General features: G+C 40.7%; 1 protein-coding gene and 1 long non-coding RNA gene across 2 annotated transcripts; one reads left to right on the forward strand and one right to left on the reverse strand.

Moving 5' to 3' along the window:
* Nucleotides 1-10,403: 10,403 nt before the first annotated feature.
* Nucleotides 10,404-11,133, forward strand: LOC134793966 (uncharacterized). Its single transcript, XR_010144602.1, has 2 exons — nt 10,404-10,575; nt 10,907-11,133. It is a non-coding gene; the product is annotated as an uncharacterized LOC134793966 (long non-coding RNA).
* A 3,510-nt stretch (nt 11,134-14,643) lies between these two features.
* On the reverse strand, nt 14,644-20,231 carry LOC134793967 (cyclic GMP-AMP synthase-like receptor). The gene is made up of 6 exons (XM_063765678.1): nt 19,922-20,231; nt 19,357-19,585; nt 18,291-18,596; nt 17,025-17,234; nt 16,342-16,506; nt 14,644-15,356 (listed from the first exon to the last, which is right to left on the reverse strand). Exons 1-6 carry the CDS (start codon nt 20,209-20,211, stop codon nt 14,988-14,990), a joined length of 1,569 nt encoding a protein of 522 aa, XP_063621748.1. The 5' UTR covers nt 20,212-20,231; the 3' UTR covers nt 14,644-14,987.
* Between the last annotated feature and the right edge of the window lie 3,423 nt (nt 20,232-23,654).

The raw sequence follows: 23,654 nt of genomic DNA on the forward strand, positions 1-23,654 counted from the left end.
AATACAGTGGACATTGGTTCGTGTCTGTGCTCAACTATTTATCCTGAAGCCTGATGAAGCACGGCTTTGACTTCGCATGAATGCTCGTCTCACTGGGGCACTTCGAAATTTTAAGCCCAGATGAAGATCCATACCCGGCCTATTAACACACTTTCACAACTTTCGATATTGTTAACAAAAAATTTCGCGCTCGCTGCGCTCGCGTTTATTTTTGGTTCTTTGGTTACTTTAGGAAAATCTGCAATGATTTTGATAGCATACGCAGTGCAAGTGTTGTTTATACGTCATAATTTCATAGAAGTTTTGATGTTTAAAATAACACTTGCACTGCGAGTGCTATCAAAATTGTTGCAGGCTTATCTTGGTCTAACTCTACTAATTTAAGTAATTTTAACATATGGAAATTCTTTATTAGTTATTAGGTTAATTCTAATCGTGTGGCTCGGCGTTTGGTCTTATAGTCGGACAATCGATGTTCAGCCTCGCAAAATATTAACTATTGAGAAAATCAACTTTGCGGCACTAGTTGAGCTTAGCCTTTCTTTAGCCTCGCTTAAAATTTTCCATTAGATAGGAAAGGGACGCTGAAGCTCACATCTTTGGAATTCCACTGGGAATTGGCCTTAAGCCTAAAGGGCTCTCACCACACTTGACGCGACGCGGAATCGGCAAAAACCGATAGAATAAAGCTTGTAGCCGAGATAAATTGAGAGCAACTTACATAAATCCAGCAGCACCTTGGCGTACCACGTGGTGGTCTATGTATGATGATTGGGAAATCCTCTGCTTTATCGACAGCTGCATATATCCATAAGGGGCACTGGGTCACTAATTAGTCTCTGGTTGATTTTCACTTAGATCGCAGCGACGGGAACCGAAATATGAATTATTTTAATCGGAGCGCGGGTCGAACGCGGCCATTAGTTTTAACGGCAGGTGAAGAGCTTTTTTCCTCGCTAGGTGGCGCGGTTGTGTCGCGCCGGAAGGGCTTTTGAGATAAATGCAGTTGCCAGTTCAAATATCTACTACACGAAAATATATTCTTTCCTAATTGTGTTGCTTTGTATGTAAGAAAAATACCTATTTAAATATGCATAGAAAGTAATTAATACTAATCTGTTCCTCTACGGAACATGCCGCTCACCTTAAAAGCACGTAGTGTCTTTTAAAAGAACATGCGAAAGTTCAACAAGATAAAGAAACTTATACCTAACTTAAATGCTAACATTAAAAGTCGTAACGATTGTAGAAATTATTCTAAGGGTAAGGGACAGACCTTAACTACGGGTCGTTTGAACAATGTGTTCCCACTTTTTAAAGTTACGACGCGAATAACGTGATCAGTGCCCGGATGGACAGCATGAACGCGCGCGAGTTTCCACTGTAACGGCGGCAAGTGGTCATCGCATACCACAACAACAGTGCCTTCACGGATGGCGGGACCGCGATCTTGAAGCCACTTTGTACTCTGCTGCAGTTGATGGAGATATTCACGACTCCATCTACGCCAGAAATGCTGGACAGCTTGTTGTACCCAGCGCCAGCGCGTAAGACGACTAGGGTTTTCGTCGATCAAAGAAACGCCCGGTAGGGCCGTTAAGGGCTCGCCGATTAAGAAATGAGCCGGCGTAAGAGGTAACGGATCGGAAGAGTCTGAACTTAACACGCAGAGAGGACGACTGTTAAGTACCGCTTCGATTTGACAGGTCAGCGTGTGCATAGAATCATATGTTTGCGTCTGTGTACCTATTACGCGATATAAATGGGTTTTGAAACTCTTAACAGCCGCTTCGAATAGTCCACCGAAATGGCTAGCATACGGTGGCTGAAAATGCCAAGTTAATCCTTGTTTTAAAGTTTGTTGGTTGAGAGCGCTCATGACCGAATCGTTACGTAAGAACGCGTATAATTCTTTAAGGTAATTATTACAACCAACAAAGTTACGTCCGCAATCGGTATATATATCTGTACAATATCCTCGGCGGGACGTGAAACGTCGCAACGCAGCTAAAAAACCTTCTGTGGAAAGTTCGGAAACTAATTCAAGATGTACAGCCTTAACGCTCATACATACGAAAACCGCAACATAACATTTTATTATTTTTGCATTACGAACTTTATTAGCGCGAACGTAAAATGGCCCGCAAAAATCGCACGAAGTTTTACTAAATACGCGCGCGGGGCGCAAGCGGACCGAGGGAAGCATGCCCATGCGAGGTTGCACGCGGGTAGGGCGTGCGCGGAAACATGGAATACAACGATGCACGCGTAGACGCACAATATCGCGACCTGAAATAATCCAATATCGCTGTAAGAGCGAGTTTTGCACGCACTGCGGACCGGCATGCAATTCGTGTATATGAGTATCGTCAATAATAAGATTTGTAAGAGGATGTCTTTTAGGTAAAATTAATTGATGTTTTGATTCATAAGGTAAAAATGATTTATGAATACGTCCGCCGACGCGTAATAATCCCTCACTATCTAGAATAGGCGCGAGACGCCGCAAACGTAAGGAAGGGGATTTATTTGACGAGATATTTTTTATGTCGTCTTCGAACACTTGTTGTTGCGTAATCAATATAAGTCGCTTTAATGCAAAGTGGTACTCTGGTACGGTGATGTACTCAGGGAGCGTTTGTTTATGTTTTCTACATTTGTGGTAAAAACGAAATATTAATGCCGTGACGCGAACTAATTTACCTAGCGACGAAAATCGCGTAATAAGAGTATCATCGTCCGGGAAAGTAGGCAATGTGGAAACACATGCGCAATTAATATTTGTTGATTCAATTTTATTACGTTTTTCTTCCGTTGTGTTTACTACCGGTTTTTGTATAGGCCAGGAGTCGTGACTTTGTTGGAGCCATGTAGGACCATGGAACCACAAGTCATTTTGTACGAGCGCGGCGGGCAGCAGACCGCGCGACGCCGGGTCAGCGCTGTTGTCAGCTGACGGGACGTGACGCCAGCATCTCGCCGGGACACGGGACAAAATCTCACTGGTGCGGTTAGAGACAAACGTTTTCCATTCGTGCGGGGGTGACTTAAGCCACGCGAGCGCGACGGAACTATCTGACCACGCGTACACTTGATCGGGGCGAATGCGATCACCGTAAATGCGCATTACTCTTTCTATCAATTTTGACAGGATCACGCATCCCATTAATTCCATTTTCGGAATAGTAAGGCAAATCCGAAGTGGAGCTACGCGGGTTCGAGCTATGACTAAATAAGTTTGAACCTTACCGGTATTGTCCGTAAGACGTATATAAACACAGGCGGCATACGCAATTTGACTTGCGTCTGCAAATCCGTGAATTTCGATTGAATCGAAGTCGTCAGTATTAAAAATATGACGAGGAAATGAAATTTGAGATAAGAGCGGGAGCTCGCTAACAAAACTCGTCCATGAGTTAACTATATCGATAGGGGCTTCGGAGTCCCAAGGAACCTTTGCTAACCATAGCAATTGAATTAAATGTTTGGCAAACAATGTCACCGGAGATAATAACTCGAGTGGGTCGTAAATTTTTGCAATTTCCGAGAGAATAGCCCGCTTCGTACAGGCCCGAGAAGTACTTTGTACTTTGAAACTAAATGAGTCTGATCCCGGATTCCATTGAAGTCCAAGGACTTTGACCCCTTTGTCATTTTCCATTTCCGCAAAATGAACATTTTCGCGCCGCTCACCATGAGAATCTGGGGATCGCGTAACAGCGAGAATAGCTGGCGAGTTACTTTGCCATTTACGTAATTCGAACCCGGCCGTGGCACAAATACCTATCAGCTCCTGCTGCAGAGCGAGAGCCTCGGCTGTGGTATCTGCACCGGTTACCACATCGTCAACAAAGACGTCATTGAGTAAGACTGGGGAGGCGCGCGGGAAACGCTCACCTTCGTCGTGAGCTAGCTGTTTAATTGTGCGCAAGGCGAGATAAGGGGAACTACTTATACCGAAGGTAACGGTACGAAGCCTATAATCGCGCAGAGGCTCCTCGGGCGATTGGCGCCAAAGGATGCGCTGAAAATCCCTATCACTTTCACGCACAAGAATATTGCGATACATCTGTTTGATGTCGGAACAAAATGCAATGTTATGCACTCTGAATTTTAGAAGAACGTCAACAATGTCTAAGTGTAACTTAGGACCTGTTAACAAAGTGTCATTTAACGCGTGTCCACTTGTCGTGCGACACCCAGCGTCGTAAACTACGCGTGTGCGTGTAGTTTCGGAAATTTTTGACACACAATGGTGGGGTAGGTAATAACTCGCGCCAGCGGGGGGGTTATCGTCCGCGAGCTCCATGTGGTTGAGATCCACGTACTCCTGGAGGCAAGCGTGATAATCCGCCTTCAACTGGGGGTTACGTTCTAGACGGTATTCCAATTTATGGAATCGTGCTAGGGCAATTTGCCGAGACTCGCCGAGCGGCGGTGCATCGGGCTTGAATGGCAGAGCGACCACGTATCGCCCTGTTTCATCACGCGTATGCGTCTTTTGAAAAAAGGATTCGCATAGCTTTTCTTCGGGAGTGTAACTCCGCAACTCTGGTACTGACTCCAGCTCCCAAAACTTCTGAAGATTGTCGTTGTCAAACGACGTAAAGCAAGTATGGCGTGGAGTCGAAACATTGGAAGTAAAGTTCACTTTACCTCCTAGCAAATAACCAAACACACTATTAATTGCGGTGGGCGTGCCAGGTTTACCTCTGACAATGCCATCGCGAACAATATCCATGAAAATGTCCTCGCCGAGTATCATGTCGACCGGCTGAGGTTTGTGAAATTCAGGGTCGGCTAAAGCGAGTCCCTGCAAATGAGGCCAATCAGCGAGAGGTGCTAGTGGTACACTAGGCATTTGACGGGTTAACTTCGCCAGAATAGACGCCTCTAACGGAATGATTGGATTTTGTTTGCCCTTAGGCGAAATTGAGCACACGAAGGTACCCCTAGGTTCCAGCGGCAAGTCGCCGACACCGACCAGCGGTTCGCTAACATGTTGTCGCGGTAAATTGAGTCGTTGCATACACGATTCTGTAATCAGAGCTGCTTGTGAACCCCCATCTACCATACATCGAATCGTCGCAACTTTGTTGCCTTCGTAATAAAGGTCAACCAACGCCGTTGATAATAAAACCGTGCTAGGTTGTTTCCCTAAACTACCTAAACTCTGTTCATTCACGCCGTGAACTGCTGACGGGCTGCTAGGGCCGGGCTGCTCCGTAAGAGCGAGCGAGACGGCAACTGATTCCGTAGCTTCATTGATAATCGGCTGCGGAATGTTTGATTCTAAATGAATTAAAGTATGATGTCGTTTATTACACTTACGACATTTAAAACTTGATTTACAATTCCTTAAGTCGTGCCCGGGGCATAAACAATTGTAACATACATTATTTGTTTTAACAAATGCAAATCTATCTTTCACCGATAGGTCTAAAAATTCTAAACATTTATTAAGGGAATGCATTCCTTTACACTTCAAGCAAGATCGAACCTTATTTGTATCGACATAAGGTCGACTTTGAGCTGACGCCGTACTTGTTGCAAAAACACGCTTGGGTGTTATTTGATTTGAATTTATATTTGTATTATTTTTACTACTTAAGGAATGGTTTCGAGTGGACTGTGTATGGGAAACTGAAATCATCTGTTCCGCTGAAAGTTCGCGTTCGAGGAAAGTAATTAGGCCCTGAACTTTAGGTATTTCGCCCGGGTTGGTTAAGGAACGTTCATATTCTTTTCGCGTATTCACGGGAATCTTACGTAATAATAAATTTAACAGAACGAAATCCCATTCCTTAACCGGAAAATCCATGACTTCGAGCGCCTTTATATTTTCGTGATAAACATTAAGTAAATTTCTCATGGCAACAGCTGATCGCGCGGAACAAATATCTATATCGAACAACTTATCTAGATGTTGTGATGCAATAATGCGTTTATTGTCATAACGGGATTTTAGAATATCGAGCGCAATTGCATAATTACTTTCCGTTATGGGAATTGACTTAATTAAATTATGTGGCTCGTTTTTGACAGAAAGGAGCAAATACCTAAACTTCTCCGCATCCGTGTAAGCATTGTTATTGTGTACCAGCGATTGAAATAAATCGAAAAAGGCAGGCCAACCAGTCGGTTCGCCGTGAAATTCGGGAAGCGATAATTTTGGTAAATTTCGACGATCGTTGCTAAGCGTTTCGTTGGGGGTAAGCGCGCGGCTCGCGCGACGCCTTTCTACGTCTACCTCCTTTAGGTTATTTAAATGTGTAACTATCGCGTAATACAAGTCATTAAAATCGTTACGAATCTTAATATTGGCTTCTTTGTTGAAGCTTTGCAATTTAATTAACGCTTTTTCGATTTTAGTTTGAATCTTAGTAAACTTTCGCTGATGCACTGTTAAATCTGTCGTTCTTGAACGAAATTGATCTGTATTTGTCGCTGCGAACTGTAACGTTCTCTTTAATTCGTCGAGAATTAGATCTCGTTCGAATATGTCTTGTGTAATACACGATGTGTCGGCTTCAGTATTGCCGTCTGTAGGGTTAGGAACCATTTTGCGAGACAAAGATGGCGACAATGACAATACTAAATTGAACTACAAACGTGTCTAAACGAAAAAACTGGGTACGAAATACCGCAAAAATCGCAAAATACAAGAGCAACACAACCAGAGAAAGAAAAATCCGGATCGAACGGATCAAAAAACTATGTAGCCGAGATAAATTGAGAGCAACTTACATAAATCCAGCAGCACCTTGGCGTACCACGTGGTGGTCTATGTATGATGATTGGGAAATCCTCTGCTTTATCGACAGCTGCATATATCCATAAGGGGCACTGGGTCACTAATTAGTCTCTGGTTGATTTTCACTTAGATCGCAGCGACGGGAACCGAAATATGAATTATTTTAATCGGAGCGCGGGTCGAACGCGGCCATTAGTTTTAACGGCAGGTGAAGAGCTTTTTTCCTCGCTAGGTGGCGCGGTTGTGTCGCGCCGGAAGGGCTTTTGAGATAAATGCAGTTGCCAGTTCAAATATCTAGCTACTACACGAAAATATATTCTTTCCTAATTGTGTTGCTTTGTATGTAAGAAAAATACCTATTTAAATATGCATAGAAAGTAATTAATACTAATCTGTTCCTCTACGGAACAAAGCTTTATGTCCACGCAATAAGAACGAAAAAGACATCGCTCGATTTGGATCGGCTCGGCCGACGCCTGAAGATTGAAATTAAAAACGCAAACTTATTTCTCTGTACTGAATATGCTGTGTGCATAATTGCTGTAGGGGGCCCCGAGCCTCGCACTGCCTAGGGGCCCCGACATGCTTAATCCGGCCCTGTTCATCGTGTGTTACTCCCTCATCCAGGGTCTTTTTCCAGTGGAAGTGGCATAATTAACATCTCGCTGTACCACACTGTAAGCACAAATGGTTAAGCGTGTTGCTGTTTAGTACCTGTGACTTGGAATCGCACTTGCACTGGAACGGATAGCCCATCTGCTGGTTGACGCCCTTGTTGAGCGAGCGGCTGCCGTCCCAGTACTTGTAAAGCAGGGCCAAAACGCCCAGGCCGATGGCTATGTTCATACCTGTGACTTGGAATCGCACTTGCACTGGAACGGATAGCCCATCTGCTGGTTAACGTCCTTGTTGTACGAGCGGCTACCGCCCCAGTACTTGTAAAGCAGGGCCAAGACGCCCAGCCCGATGACTATGATCGTACCTTTGAATTGGAGTCGCACTTGCACTGGAACGGATAGCCCTTCTGCTGGTTGACGCCCTTACACTCCTTTTTGAGCGGGGAACACGGGGCCGCGCGGGTGTCGCCAGAGCCGCCCCAGTACTTGTAGATCAGGGCCAACACCCCCAAGCCGAGGACTATGCCGGCCGCCACGGGTACCCAGTCCTTCTCGCGGTCACTCATTTGAGTAGAAGTGGAATAAAAGCGCTGAAAAGAAGAAAATTAGCTTGAATAGCTAGAGGAAGCCGGTAAAACTGTAGTGTGCTGTTATATATAGAATAGTTAATAGTGCCGTAGCAACACACATACAGTGAGGATTCTGTACGTACATACCTATGTACACCCATGAGCCCATGACCCAGCTACATAATATATACCCGCTTTATGAAAGGAATTCATTCATAAAGTAGGTAAGTATTTGGTATCATGTACTTTTGCAGCTCGCTGTAGCAAGGTATAACAGAATTCGCACTGTCTAACAAAACCGATGCTGAAAGCGAAATGTCACAAGTCACAAATCACGACTATTGTCCCTTACTAACGCAAGGCACTGATGACAGTGACACGTTTTGTTCCTTGCTCAATAAACTGTGCAAGTGTGCATTAACGACAGATCAGAGCAGTAAGTAATAACCAGGCCTAAAACGGATAATGTTGATGCCGCGGGCTGGAAGGGAAAGAGCGAGCCTAATCTCGCGGTCAGTGGCGTGGCCAACGTTCTTTACCTATAGACCCAGAGCACCAAATCTTAAAATACAACACTGGCTGGTGTCACTGCACGTTGGTTGAGGTGTCACTGTATCCCATATGTCTCCGTCTAGACCAGGGTTTCCTAAAGTGGGGTCCACGGACCCCTTAGGGGTCCGTAGCATATTTATCAGGGGGACCCCTGATACAGTAGGTCAGTTACCTACCTACTATAGGAAATCTTGTAGTAAAGTTGATTAGACGAGACCTAAGTGTAATGAAACTTTATTTTAAAATATTTTTGACCGCGGATCGTTTAAATTTTGAAAATGGTCCGTGACTGCAAAAAGTTTAAGAAACCCTGGTCTAGACTTCAAATCATTACCTTGAGGGCAAGGCCTATCCAAGTGTTTGATAATTTTCAACGGTGTCATTTGGATTTTGGATAAACCACAGAAATGCTTTTGAATATATTATGGTTTTGTTTACTGATAATATTAATGGAACTGCGTTCTTCTTAATTCTTGAAGAGACATAATTGTTTGTATTTGTCCCGAGTGAAATTGATTTAATATTTTGTCATTTTTGACATGGTCTTGTCTAGCACAGCACCTAGTTTGTACTTATGGCCAATATAGAACGTAGTAGTGATTGTATTGTCTTTGGAAAAAGGCAATAAAGGCCCAACGTCAGTTACGGCAGTTCTTTTTATAAGCAAGCATAATAGAGTCGGACCGAGTTAACTATGCGCCGGCCCAATACATTCCACGATTCTTCTATTTCTGTATAAGTTCTTGTAGTTTGTACAAAGCACTAGTCTACATTTCCTACCTATCTACCTATTTCTATCTATTTACCTATTTATTTATTTTTTATTTTATTTATCTATACATTTATAATAATTATAATCCAGTAACTTTGTCGAATTTTGTAACCTGGCTCTTTTGCGTCAAATCCGGTAGTTCTGATTTTTTGCAGACTTGTTTATGATGTTGGCCCAATGAATAATCCAAGTTTGTGACTTAAAGCGCCGAACGCAATCATGTGGCTACCGGGCCAAATCAGCTTTGATTGACCTTAGAAACAATTGTGCCAACCGGCATCGCCTGAGACAAAAGTGTATACTCACTGCACTTACTTGGCCTACGAATACAAGTTCGAAAAAATTATACATTTTGAAAGGCTTCATCTCGGAAAATATTAGATGTACAGAGACAATTCTAGTGTCTTATTGTAGCAAATTTAGTCTACTTTAAAAACGCCCTAGGAAGTTAGTATCAAAAACTAGTACTTTAGGGTTATAATCGCCCAAATCTAAAAAAAATGCGGTTTATTCGATTGACAAAGACATTATTATTGACAAAGTTGCGTTCGGCGCTCGAGGTCACAAACTTGGATTATTCATTGGGCCAACATCATAAACAAGTCTGCAAAAAATCAGAACTACCGGATTTGACGCAAACGCAAAATGTATAATTTTACTGTATTATTACTGGTTATAAGCTATATAGGACTGCTAAATAAGGCCGCTTTCCCACTGACTCTGATTCCGTTTTAGTAGGTAGTATAGGTGCTAAGTGTTAGTGTTATTTTAAACGTCAAACTTCTATGAAATTATGACGTATAAATAACAGTTGCACTGCGTGGGCTATCAAAATCGCTGCAGACTTTTCCTGGTCTAACTCTAGTAACTTTCACACGAGGATTCCGTTTGCGGGATCCTGCATGCATACTATACAGAAAACTGGATCCTGCAAAAAACCGTATCCGCAAAAAACTGGACGGCAGTGGGAAACAGCTCTAAGGAAAGGCAATGTTATGCTTTACCACATCTTTGCCACATAAAATACAGACAAATAGGTGGTTAATCGTTTATTACAATAATCAGTCATTATCATTATAATTATCATAGGAACGTATTTAGATCTTTGGACCGTTATAAAACTAAAACATTCATTAACTTTACACTGCCATATATATTTTTTTTTTTTTTTTATGAAATAGGAGGCAAACGAGCAGACGGATCACCTGATGGTAAGCGATTACCGCCGCCCATGGACACCCGCAACACCAGAAGGGTTGCAAGCGCGTTGCCGGCCTTTAAGATGGGAGTACGCTCTTTTCTTGAAGGTTTGTAGGTCGTATCGGTCCGGAAATACCACTGGCGACAGTTCATTCCACAGTTTGGCTGTGCGAGGCAGGAAGTTTCTGGAGAAACGCACAGTTGAGGACTGCCAACCATCCAAGTGATGAAGATGGTAATGTTGTCGCGTAGGGCGATGGCGAAAAGAAGCGGCAGGGATTAATCCGAACAATTCCTCGGAGCACTCCCCGTTATACATGCGATAGAAAATGCAGACCGAGGCTACATCTCTACGCAGCGCCAAGGAGTCAAGCCGTTCCGAAAGACGCTGGCAGTCAACAATTCGAGCCGCTCTTCGTTGGATGCGGTCCAGAGGGAGAAGCTGGTATTGGGGTGCCCCTGCCCACAGATGAGAGCAGTATTCCATGTGTGGGCGAACCTGCGCCTTATAAAGCTGTAGGCGCTGGGCCGGTGTGAAATACCGTCTCGATCTGTTGAGCACACCGAGCTTCTTGGAGGCTAATTTAGCCTTACCCTCTAGATGACCGCGGAACTGGACTTCACTCGAAATGTCGACACCAAGGATTCCGATACTGGCTGCGGCACTCAGGGGAGTGCTCTCAAAACGAGGTGACGCGACAAACTCTAACTTTTTTGCGGTAAACGCGCAAACCTGTGTCTTGCTAGGGTTAAAACGGACTAAGTTAAGTCGACCCCATTCAGAGACTTCCTTTAGGGAAGTCATATTTGCATAGATAATTATAGAATAATTAGGGCATACCTATTTGGCAATAGGTTTGTACCCGGCAAACGGCAGGTACCTAATACTGTTTAAAATTAAAAATGTACCTTTTTAGGGCCAACCGTGAAAATCGAAAAACGAAATTTTATCATCTGCTTCTTTACTGCTCAAATAAGCAAGAGCGATAGAGAGGCAGATAACGAAATTTCGATTTTTAACGTTCGCGGTAGACCCACATCCCTCAATCCATCAAAAAGACGTGGCGGCCAAAATGTTAATTCAGTCAGACTCAATAGCCGTTGTATTTTCATCAGGTGAAATTTAATACACCTAATGGAGTTATAGGTAGGGTCAAGGCGGAAACAGTGGCTCAACTCGAACAGTGGCTCTGTCGCCCAAATATCGCCTCTCTCGGGTTGAAATTAGGTAGAGTGAGCCACTGTACCCGGCTTTTTTCTACCGAGCCTATCTTCCGTCCTTGAATTTCTATGCGTTTTTCTGAACACGACTGTAATAATAATGATTACATTGATTATTGATATAAAATTACGAATATTACGGATGAAACAATTAAGTAAAGATAAATGCGAAGTTACAAAAAACACTGATAAGTTTGAAAACGGGGTAATATCGAAAATCGCTAATTCGTTACGTTAGCAACACTTAAAGTATTAGACATCTACCGGGTGTGGCCTGTAATACGAGCAATAAATTAAACTGTAGGCTGTACTCCTCATACTGACCAACATTGTTCAGCAACTTTTAAAAATAACTTGTTGTTTGATTTTTAATACACTAAAGTTTATTCTAAGACGCAATGTATTGCGAATTTTGTTATGTTTAAGGCGTGACAAGCAACGTCAATCACAATGATATGGCGTGGCGATGGCGTCCATTGAAGATAATATTTATTTTGTATGAAAAATAGCGAGTCTAAATACTTCATAATTTTTAAAAGTTGTTGAACAAAAGTGTCCCCGTTTTAGGAGTACAATCTATGTTTTAATTATTTGCTCGTGTTACAGGCCACACCCGGTATAACGCTTTCACAAAATTGTCTCGGAGTTTTTAGAGAATCAAAAGGAGATATTTTCGATTTTCAAAATGACCCGGTTCTGAAGTTACAACAATGCGTCAAATAAAATAAACAAATCATTCGTCAATATGGGGCCCATTTCTCGAACGATATTAGACTAATATTTTTAGTCCACGAACTTTCAAATCGTATGGGTTACCATGGCATCACACTAATAATATTAGACTAATACCGTTCGAGAAATGGGCCTCTGGACTACCAATACAACAAACTTAATTATCACTTCTTATTAGTCACCATTTTAAAGATGTACTTTCGTATAAGATGTGCAAAGTCTATAATAAAATTGTGAGGCTTGAGTTGTCAAAACTGTCTAAACGTTGTGTTGCGTTGTGTTGGTCACGTTTGACACTGATAGTGAAAACGAAACATATGGCGCAGAATAACGCTATCTATTTCAGCTGTCAAATTAGGTGCACGATTTTTTTTAGACTTTACATTTCTTCTACTATCAATGACTATATGTAAGATATAATTATATACTATCATTTATATTGCTATACTCGAGGAATATGTAGGCACTTCATAAGCACCATACAATATTACTTATTTGTTTATTATGACTAAAATTACTTACTTATATTTCTTATATATGTGTAAGTACAAGAAAATTCAACACAACACAACACAATGTGTATAAACACTGGAGTGGTATTATGTTTTACAATCTCAACGTGATTTTTTATTAATATGATACAATCGCACGTGTCAAGGACGTATCATACAAAAAACAAATCAAGAATGTGAATACAGTACCTGAGCTGAGACTTGTATATCTGAAAAAAGTGCTATGGGCCTATGGGGAGAGCCGGTAAAAATTTTTTATCATAGATGCCGCTCTAGACGATGGTACATTTTTTTACCATAGATAATCAAATTGACAGTTACCCTATTGCCCCATAGACGCAATTAACCCGGTCACTATGGGTGCATGTATTTAAAAAGATGTGTCCTACTCCTTGTCATTTCGTACTAATTTATAAAATTAGTACGAAGTGACGAGGAGTGGGGCACACCTTTGTGAATTAATTAATAATTAATCAATTATTTTAACACATTCACTGCCAACAACACGTATGCGTGTTCATTTTACACTGGAAACGGGACGCCCGGCACCGAAAGTGTTAACTATTGATATTATCTTTAAAATTATAATCTTATCTAAATAATCTTTCGGTATTAGTAGTAGTAGTAGTAAACACAAAAACTTATTAGTACAATATTTATAATTAAAACGTTTCATATGTAACCTTGTATCCATTGTAAATATATTTGCAATTGTTTTTCAAAATAAACATTACTGAGTGGACAAAAACAACAATTCCGTTACGCATTTTTAGTATAGAGACATCGTCGGAAAAAAGAACTACCTACCCAATGATTCATAAATGCAATTTTTTATCATAAATTTTTTAAACGTAATCCTTAAAAAAAGGTTAGGTATAGTAGCAACATGCTTGGCCTTTATTTGTGTAACAAATATATTTTCTTCGAATTTGACAAATAATGTAGATGGCGTCTATATCCGTGCGGTAACTTTCAGTTGACGTTTGATAATTCAGTAAAGCTCTGCATGGTTTCCTAGGATAGCGGTGCCGTCATATAGTGGCCGTCTCCGTACAAAATACTCCATATATTTTACATTATACAAAACACTCCATCCATATATTTTGTATGGAAACGGCCACTATATGACGGCACCGCTATCCTAGGAAAACGGTTTACCACAAAGTATTGCGCCGTACAGCGCCATCTTCTTCAGCTGTCCAATTCAGGGCCACGATTTTTTAGGCTTCACACATCTTACATACAATCAATCGTGCGATTACATATTCTGACATTTCTGACAAATACCTAATAAGGCAATTCGCCAGTAACTGGCCGCCCTAAACTAAAAATAAATTATATTCACCTTTAAACAGAATTCATTTTAGTATAAGGTTTCAATAACTGGCCAGCTTTCAATAAGTGGCCACCTTATACTAAAATGAATTCTATTTATAGGCACAGAATATTATATTATACGACATTATACGACATTTATTACACAAATTGACTAAGCCCCACGGTAAGCTCAAGAAGGCTTGTGTTGTGGGTACTCAGACAACGATATATATAATATATAAATACTTAAATACATAGAAAACAACCATGACTCGGGAACAAATATCTGTATCATCATACAAATAAATGCCCTTACCAGGATTCGAACCCGGGACCATCGGCTTCATAGGCAGGGTCACTACCCACTAGGCCAGACCGGTCGTCAGAATAAATAATAGTACTACCGTACAGAAAGGAAACTTCCTACAAAACCGAAGTTTGACAGCGGTTCAGGGTCGAATCATGCTGTCCCTTTCTAATATAAGGCTCTATCCCTTTCGGCTATTTAGGGTTGTCAAAATTCAAGTGATTATCTTATCTGTGGTCGTGCACGCAAAAGGAAGTCAAGTGGTGCCAACCCTAATAATTGCTCGGAGCAATGATGAGCCGAGCGGAGCCGAGTTTGGCCGAAGTCAGGAGTTTCGCACCCATGTTATAGGTGAATAGAATTCATTTTTTGTTTGGGGTGGCCAGTTACAGCAAATTACTCTACTTACGTTTAATCGTACATATGGCCACTTCTCAAATGTGCAAGAATTTACCGTTGTACTCCTTAAACTGGCTTTCCGTCAGCAAATACCTCGCAGCCTGTTTATACTTCGACGGATCATCCAAAATCGGTACCAGTTTCTTCAGCTTATTCGCATAGCCCGTCAAAGTGGACCTCTCAATATGTCCAATGAGATTATTCTCTTTATTCCAGAAATAAGCAATTTCCCCGGACTCTAGATGCTCGATGAACCTTTTCACCATAATATTGAAGAGGTAGGACGGGCTGTTGCGCCAGAAATGGGGCTCGTATTGCCGCGCCATGGCCTCGTGGTAGAAGATTGTTTTTATGTAGTAACTCGCTATTTTGTTCAATCCTTGGGAGTCGCGGAGTTTTTTGATCTGAAAAAGAAATATTACTTACTATGCTTCTTTGGCCGTATTTTTATCCCTTATAAGGTAGAATACGATGAATATAGAGTTGAATTTAGTCTGTCGTGCCTGTACAAGCGTTTATTTCATCAAAATTTATTAAGTGTCTAGTTTAATAGTAACATACCAACTTTCGCATTTAAAATTAGTAGGTATTTACTGATATAAACATGATAACTCTGCTATTTATGTATTTCAATAACTTTGCAATGTTTCTAAATTATGACGTAACAATATTTTAAAGATAGTAAAGTACATATATCAAGTAGGTAGCTATTAGTTATCTTGAGATAGAGACAGTCTAGCAGATATATTATAAACATTAAACAAGTGATTCATTTCTCAGAAATAATTGATAAACATAATGTATTATCGCCCACACTGTTAACTGTACATCGGTAGCCCTTATGGCTTTTGTAATAAGGTATAGTTAGGAATGTTGCTGTTTGTACTACGGAGATATGAGATCAAGACAGGTTTTGACTTGATATTTGCAACATACTTTCAGTACCTTTCAGGGCTCGGAACCGGTACCTATTGAAATACTTGTTAATATCGTTGCAAAACCGTTCTTATTAAATAAATAACATTGACTAGTCATTCTAACAAGAACTAAAATTACCTACCTTAGTTAGTTTTATCGTAAAAGTGATTAAAAAAAAACATTTATTTCAGACCTTGAGTCCATACACTTACACCAAAAAAACTAACATATACATTTATAATATTTAAAAATTTCATAACTGTACTGTCTTACGTCATAATTTTATCGACATCAACTTGAGCTTCACTTGGCCTCGCACTTTTTAAACGTCAAACCAAATTGCAAAACAAAAACATACGTCATTTCAATTTAGGGGGTGGGGGGGTGGGCAAAAATCGTCAAAAATCGATGACGTAATTTATGGACAACCTCAGCCCCATACAACAATGGAATAAAATGAATATGAATTACCAGTCGTATGGCCTGACGCATGTTCTCTGAGGCGTGCATGATGTCGCGCTCCTGCAGGTGCATGGCGATTCGCCACGAGCGGTCCGTATCGTAGCGATTCAGCCCGCCCTTCATAGGCTTCGGCACCACCATGAATATATCGTGGTGGTTGCAGTTGTCTGGCACCTGCGAAAAATAAACTGTCTACATTCTTCATTTCAATTTCGCATTCGATCTCTTGTCCAAATGCCTTGAAAAAAGTGAATTAGGTAGATGATGCCGTCAGCGACAATGCCGAGATACAATGAATTCGCTCAGCTTTTTTCTTGTGAACTAAAAATAATAAGTAAGTACCTAAAGGTATGCATACCAATTCCAGAGCTTGTTTTATTTGTAACCTTCTGTTATTCAATAAAGATACAAACTGTAATTTATTGAGGAGCGTTAGCGAAGGTCTCTGTTTCAACTTGAGCAATGCTTTCGTTCTCCTCCGTTTTGTTCTCCTCTACGGGTCGCTATTCTCAACTGATTCTCGTAAAATTTTATGAGCAGGTTCGATGATTACATTGAAGTTACTTATTTGTCGATTTTTGGAAACATTTCAAAATGACGGAGCCATACAGATCTACAGCTCGCAGAGCCACTAGTATGTTATATATATTTTTTTGTATTTTGGGCCTCACGAAGACAATATAAGTCCCTACCTTTCTATACGGTCTGCAGATAGGCCAGCGTTCCTTAGGGAACTTGAGGGCCGGGACCAGATCCACGTCCAGACGGAACCCCCTCGAGTTCTCGATGATGAGCGTGATGGCGGGCCCGCTCGACGACAGCCGCAAGGTGTACGGAATACCATCCACGTTCATCACGCGGCGACCGGCTAATGATGAATGTGCGGGGAAACTGTTCATTGCCTGTGAAAAGAGAATGTTAATAGCCTAAAAAATAATAGAGAATATAAGGTAGGTAGAGAAGGCAAAAAATAACGGAAGCCTTGGTCTGTAGAAACAATATGGTACAGTCACCTGCAATAATATGTTAATCTTCGAAGGCCGCAAAAATATGTAACGCGCGCTTATATATAGCTCTACAAATAAGATCGTGTCAGATATTTTTGCGGCCTTCGTTGTGTAACATATTATTGCAGGTGACTGTAGGTAGGTATATGTCTGCAGTAGTACATAGGGGTCATCCATTAATTACGTCACACGAATTTCTAGGTTTTTTTACCCCTCCCCCCCTCCTTGTCACACTTGGTCACATTTGGCAAACCCCTCCCCCCTGGTGTGTTCTTCAACGAAATCGGCAAATATTTATTTAATATTTTATCAAAATATTTTTGACAAAAGAAATATTAGTAATTTTATAACCCAAAACTGATTAAGAAATAAAATTAAACGAATAAAAACGATTATCGTTTCAAAACCTTGTTATTTAAATGATAATTAGCGTATAAAATAATTTAAATACATTTTCGGTTACTGATGAAGATAAAGTGACGTCACAAAGTTTATGACTCCCCCCTCCCCCTTGTCACATGTCACATTTTCTTGACCCCCTCCCTCCCCCTAAACGTGTGATGTAATTTTAATGGATGACCCCATATTACATAATACTAGTACAGTGAGCTGCAAAGATAGCTGATCCCCATGCAAACAAGTTTTATGGGGAGTCAGATATCTCTGCAGCTTACTGTAGATTCATACTATACGTTTATAAGTTTACTGCTGCTTAAGTGCTTTAGGTTTAGGTCATAGAGTTCGTTAGAAAGATGCCAAAACTATTGTAACTAACAGTCATGTCAAATAAAATTAATACCTATAAAAATGTCATTATAAAACATGTCTATATACAATTTGAAAATTATATTACATTAGGCATTATATCAATGAAAGTTTAGATGAAATCACTATATAATAAAGGATACCTATAATAAGTTTGTTAATTTGCACACAGAATCAAAAAGGTACCTTGTTAACAACGCTCTTAAACCAGTCAGTGAACTTCGAGCGGAGCAAATAGTTTCTCTCATCCAGCCACTCATGCGCAGTTCTATTGATAACCCAGTCAGCGCCATCTCTCTTGGGTAAGTTCTGGAACTGTGTCCCGGCCTTCAGTTGTATGAAGCCGGGAGCCTTGGGTTCGAGGACTATGTCGCTGTTGGCCGGGTTGGGGGCCTCCTTGAGGTTGACAGGCAGACCGATGATGATGTCCATGTCGAATTCGTCGGGTTTATTTATGCGTAGGCGGTCGTAATGGCTGCCCGCGAATTGTACCTGAAATTAATAGGTACAATGTATTTGCGGTAGTGATAGTTTTTTGTTTACAAAGCTTGTTTTGATATTCATCTGATTGATGGATCTCAAAACAAGCAACGATCATTCTACTAATAGGGCTAAGAGAAGATAAGTAGTTGATAAACATTCGTGTTCTGAAACTTTTCTTGCAAAATGCCTTTTTTACGGTTTTGAACAAACCTACTATTTTTTTTGTGTTTATATATGAATTTAGAGAGTCCTCTATCTATCATATCCTTAGATTGATAGATTGATCTCTATGGAGCTCACTTTGAAAATGAAAGACTATGATTGTATTTCACCATATAAAAAAGAGACATAAGGATGGACATTATAATATGTTAGATAGATAAGTACAAAATTAACATTGCTAGGTAGGTATAAATTGTGTTGGTTGTCATGTGTAACAGTTATCTGGTACAACGCATTAAAATAAGAAGATAATTACTTTTATTTATTCAGCCATTTCCGGTTTATACAGATTGTGAGAGGGTCAATGAATTTTTTCAAAGTATTGAATGTAACCAGCCATAATGTAATAAAACTTTTATAAGTTTGTTTTTAAACATTGAGTCATCAGGCCAGTTTATTATAGCAGCTGGAAGCACATAGTACATCCTAGGCCCTTGTGCAGCAATTGATTTACATCAAAGTGAATAAGTGTATGAGTGAGTGTACATCTTAGCCAATATACCTATTCTCAAGAGCCAAAAGAAAAATAAAATAAAATGATACTCACAGTACTTGAATAGCGATTATAGTATTTATCTGCAACCTTCATCTCCTCATGCAGCCGGTAAAATATTGTCTTAAACACATTATAATGTTCCTCAAACTCTTTATCCTTCAACGCTATGTACCGGACATATATGTCATGGAGCAGCGCATTCATGTTTGTGATCACCGGATTATCTGGGACAACCACCACAGGCTCTGCGGGTGCAGCTGCAGACATCTGGGATCCCATTCTGGAAAAACAAATTAATTTTGTATAGACAGAATGACTTTGTTGTAAATTACTGAAAGAGTTAGTTACTGGGCTGGGCTACAGACTGGATCCCACAGGATATCAGGGCAGAGGAAGAACAAGACAGAGTGGCAGGACAACTAGACACATATCGGTAGGTCACACACAGAGGTGGCGGGAGTGTACAGTAAGCTGCAGTGATAACTGACCCCCCTGCATAGAAACTTGTTTGCAGGAGGGGTCGTGGGTGCATGTATTGGACCAATTAGCAGGCAAGAGGGGAGGACTTTGCCCAGAAGTGGAACACTCTTTCAGGCTAATAAAAAAAGGAACTAACATAGCGCTGCCTACAGCACAGGCCACATTGGTCAATAAATTCCATCCAGAATATCCTCCTTGGTACTCCGCTTCTTGCCTGGCCTGTTCCCTCTGTCTTGCCTCTGCCCTCTCCCTTTCTTCTTTTTTCTTCTGTTCTTCCGCTTGCGAGGATGAGGATGAAGATATGTAGTAAGCTCCGGCACCTATTGCTAGGCCGGCTAGCCCCACCAATCCTGCTACTGCCCAATTGCTTACTGACGAATCATCATCACTGTCATTGCTGTCGGTGCGATTTCGGTTTTGACTCATGATTACGGCTGAGAAAAATAAAGAATCACAATTCCAAACACCTATGTATTATAAATTAATTACTTATACATTATTTACTGAACCTCGTAGTCAGATTTTTGCGGTTATGAAGCGGCAAACCCTGACACAACAGCCTTAGTTCTAAAACAACACAGCAGCAGTTATTGGGGCTTATTTAAGATATCGGTAGCGAAAAGGAACAAGTTTAATATTAAATTCTATATCTATATTCTTATATAAATGCCTAACCAGATAATAGTTAGAAGTAAAAATTGAAAAAAGTAACGAGTCTTATTAGAATACAGTATGAACTCCGTTATCTATCATACTTATTTGAATCGAATAGCAAAGGAACATACTATGTTGAAACCAATGAAACTGATAATCAAGTGGCGTGGAAGTGGCTCAGAAGCATTTACAATCCAATGCCGCAAATACATGATTAATGTACGTAGATACAATACAATGAGAATAATTATTTTCAGGTTATGAACTAAAACTTACAATTATTACAGAACACAAACGTAACACCGGGATTCTAACACAAAATTGTGCACTTGCGATAATATCCACGCGAAAATTGTTTGCCCGTTCGACGACAGACTGCTTTTATATCGACAGCGGCACGTCAGTTGATACCAGCGACAAAAATCTATCTATTTTTATTATTCGGGGAATTCCAGCGTAGGGATGTGACAGGGTAATCAATTAGACAATTATATAACAATCGATATTATATTAGATAATCGACTTGCGTGTTTAATCAATCATTCAGATAAAATTGTGTTTTATTACTTTGATTAGTAGACTTTTTAGTATCTATCAGTAAAAAAAGCGGATTCTTAACGCAAAACTGGTTAATTCTTTAAAAAAAAATCGAAATTTAATCTTTGTAATCGATTCATGTCTTAAAATGGATGGTTAAAAAATTGTGTTTTTATTTAGTATTTTTCACAAGTATTATAAATATTTTATTAATCAATAAAAAAGAAACAATAAAAATCGATTTTTCAATGGTAAGTACTAATTGAAAAATCTAAAAACGGAGGTAGGTATAAATCAATTCACGGCTTGAGATGAATCGTTCAATACAACAAGGTTATTTTTTACTGTAGTAAAATCAGGGAATACATTTAAAAAGCGGGTTACCTACATTCTCGCGCGAGCCACGAGCCGAGCCGCGAGCCGCGCCACGAGACGCGAGTGTAAGCGGTGAGCTCGTGGCTCGTCTCATAGCCGGTTTAGACTCTCGCGCGAGCCACGAGCCGAGCCGAGCCGCGAGCCGCGCCACGAGACGTGAGTGTAAACGGTGGGCTCGTGGCTCGTCTCGCGGCTCGTAAGCTCGTCGAGCTAATATAATTTAAACACTAACGGCACGGCATAACGTTTATAACCGAATGACAAGCCGAACGCGAGTGTGTCGAGGCGAACCACGAGACGCGCCGCGAGCCGAGCCGCGAGCCGCGAGTCTAAACCGGCTATCACGGCTCGGCTCGCGCTCGCCTGGGTCGCGTGGAGGAGCGGTTTTTTGGGCACGAGCCAAAGGGGCTCGCGCGGGACGCGCGCTTGCGTTCACACTCGCGTTCGGCTTGTCATTCGGTTATAAACCTTATGCCGTGCTGTTAGTGTTTAATATATATTAGCTCGACGAGCTTACGAGCCACGAGGCGAGAATGTAATCATTAGCTCGACGTGCTTACGCGCTCGAGGCGAGCCACGAGACGCGCCACGAGCCGAGCCACGAGCCGCGAATGTTAACGGCCATAATGATAAAATTTATTGTTTAACGAAAAATCGATTAATCCTATTTATAAAACCGGCCAAGTGCGAGTCGGACTCGCGTTCCAAGGGTTCCGTACATTCCGTACAATGTATTTTTATATGTGAAACGCGAGTGAATTGCCTTTAATAAACCCGTATGGGTCGGATCAAAAACTAAGTAATTAATCCGACTCACGCTTGACTGTCATTCATAGGTTTTCCTGTCATCTATAGGTAAAGAACTATTTTGTATATTTTTATCAATATTTTAGACCCAGTAGTTTCGGAGATAAAGGGGGGGGGGGGTAGTCATTTTTATGCTATTTTCTTAAATAACTTCTAAACTATTTATTATAAAATGACAAAATAAATATATTAGAGATTCTCAAAATGAGCTCTTTCATTTGATATGTAACACGATATAGTTTAAAAATCATTTATTTTTTTAATGTTCCCATTTACCCCTCAAAAGTGGCCTCCAATGTTTAAAATTCATTTGTTTACGTAAGATGTCCATGAATTTCAACTGAATTGGTCTAGTACTTTTGGAGAAAATGGGCTGTGACAGACGGACAGACAGACAGACAGACAGACGCACGAGTGATCCTATAAGGATAAGGTTTCCGTTTTTTTCCTTTTGAGGTACGGAACCGTAAAATTAAAGTCGATTACCAAGGCTTTTCGATTATTTTTAGGGAATATTACGCTAAACTCCGCGTAGAGGGCGCTACTATCACAAACTCAGGACCAACCGCGAACAACGAAATTTCGTTATGTATATAATTCTCTATTTTTCTAGCATAATCGAGCGCTAGAGAGGCAGATAACGAAATTTTGATTTTCGCGGTAGACTGTAGGTAAACTGTAAACAAACCGTCTTGCAGTGTTGGCCGAACGTTAATTGCAATTGACCATTAACCAGTACAAATTGGACCGTAAACGGTAACGGGCTGTTACAGTTATCGGTTCAATTTATAATGGTTAATGGTCAAGAATATTCAATGGCATTAACGTTTCGGCCAACACTGCCGTCTAGATGCAAGTGAAAATATGTCAAAAAACTGTTTAAGGCATATTATGTAATTAATGGTTTACAATATGTGATAGTGCTGCACTCTGGCGGCAGAACATTGCAATAATACCCCCTATGATACTACAATCGATTTTTAATGCGAAAGAAAATAGTCATGCCTTTTTACCTGAAAGCTAGAGTATAAAACAGGTAGATTTTCATAAAATCTGGCACGTAGAAAGCTTAAACCCTGAAGATGGACATATATAGTCTACTCGTACCTACTAACCCTCTTACGGCCCAGGACGCCCTTAAGGGCTTCTCTACATTGACCTGTTCGTCGGGCAAGTGCCATCTTAGTAGCTCAGCTGTCCCCAATAAACGTATTTCATTCTTTTTAGGGTTCCGTACCCAAAGGGTAAAAACGGAACCCTATTACTAAGACTCCACTGTCCATCCGTCTGTCTGTCACCAGGCTGTATCTCATGAACTGTGATAGCTAGACAGTTGAAATTTTCACAGATGATGTATTTCTGTTGCCGCTACAACAACGAATACTTACTAAAAAGTACAGAACCCTCAGTGGGTGAGTCCGACTCGCACTTGTCCGGTTTTTTTTCTAGTTAACGGTGGAAATGAAACAATGCAGATTCTTGAAAAGTTTATTACA

The sequence above is a fragment of the Cydia splendana genome, chromosome 9, assembly GCF_910591565.1.
Source record: "Cydia splendana chromosome 9, ilCydSple1.2, whole genome shotgun sequence".
NCBI lineage: Eukaryota > Metazoa > Arthropoda > Insecta > Lepidoptera > Tortricidae > Cydia > Cydia splendana.

What these genes read in the sequence shown, in the direction of transcription:
- LOC134793967 (XM_063765678.1), bottom strand. Translation starts at nt 20,211, where the DNA reads ATGAGTCAAAACCGAAATCGCACCGACAGCAATGACAGTGATGATGAT. An exon ending in ATAATCGCTATTCAAGTACT is followed by an intron (nt 18,597 to 19,356) that starts GTGAGTATCATT and finishes TATTAATTTCAG; the next exon opens with GTACAATTCGCGGGCAGCCA. An exon ending in TGCGTCAGGCCATACGACTG is followed by an intron (nt 15,357 to 16,341) that starts GTAATTCATATT and finishes TTTCTTTTTCAG; the next exon opens with ATCAAAAAACTCCGCGACTC.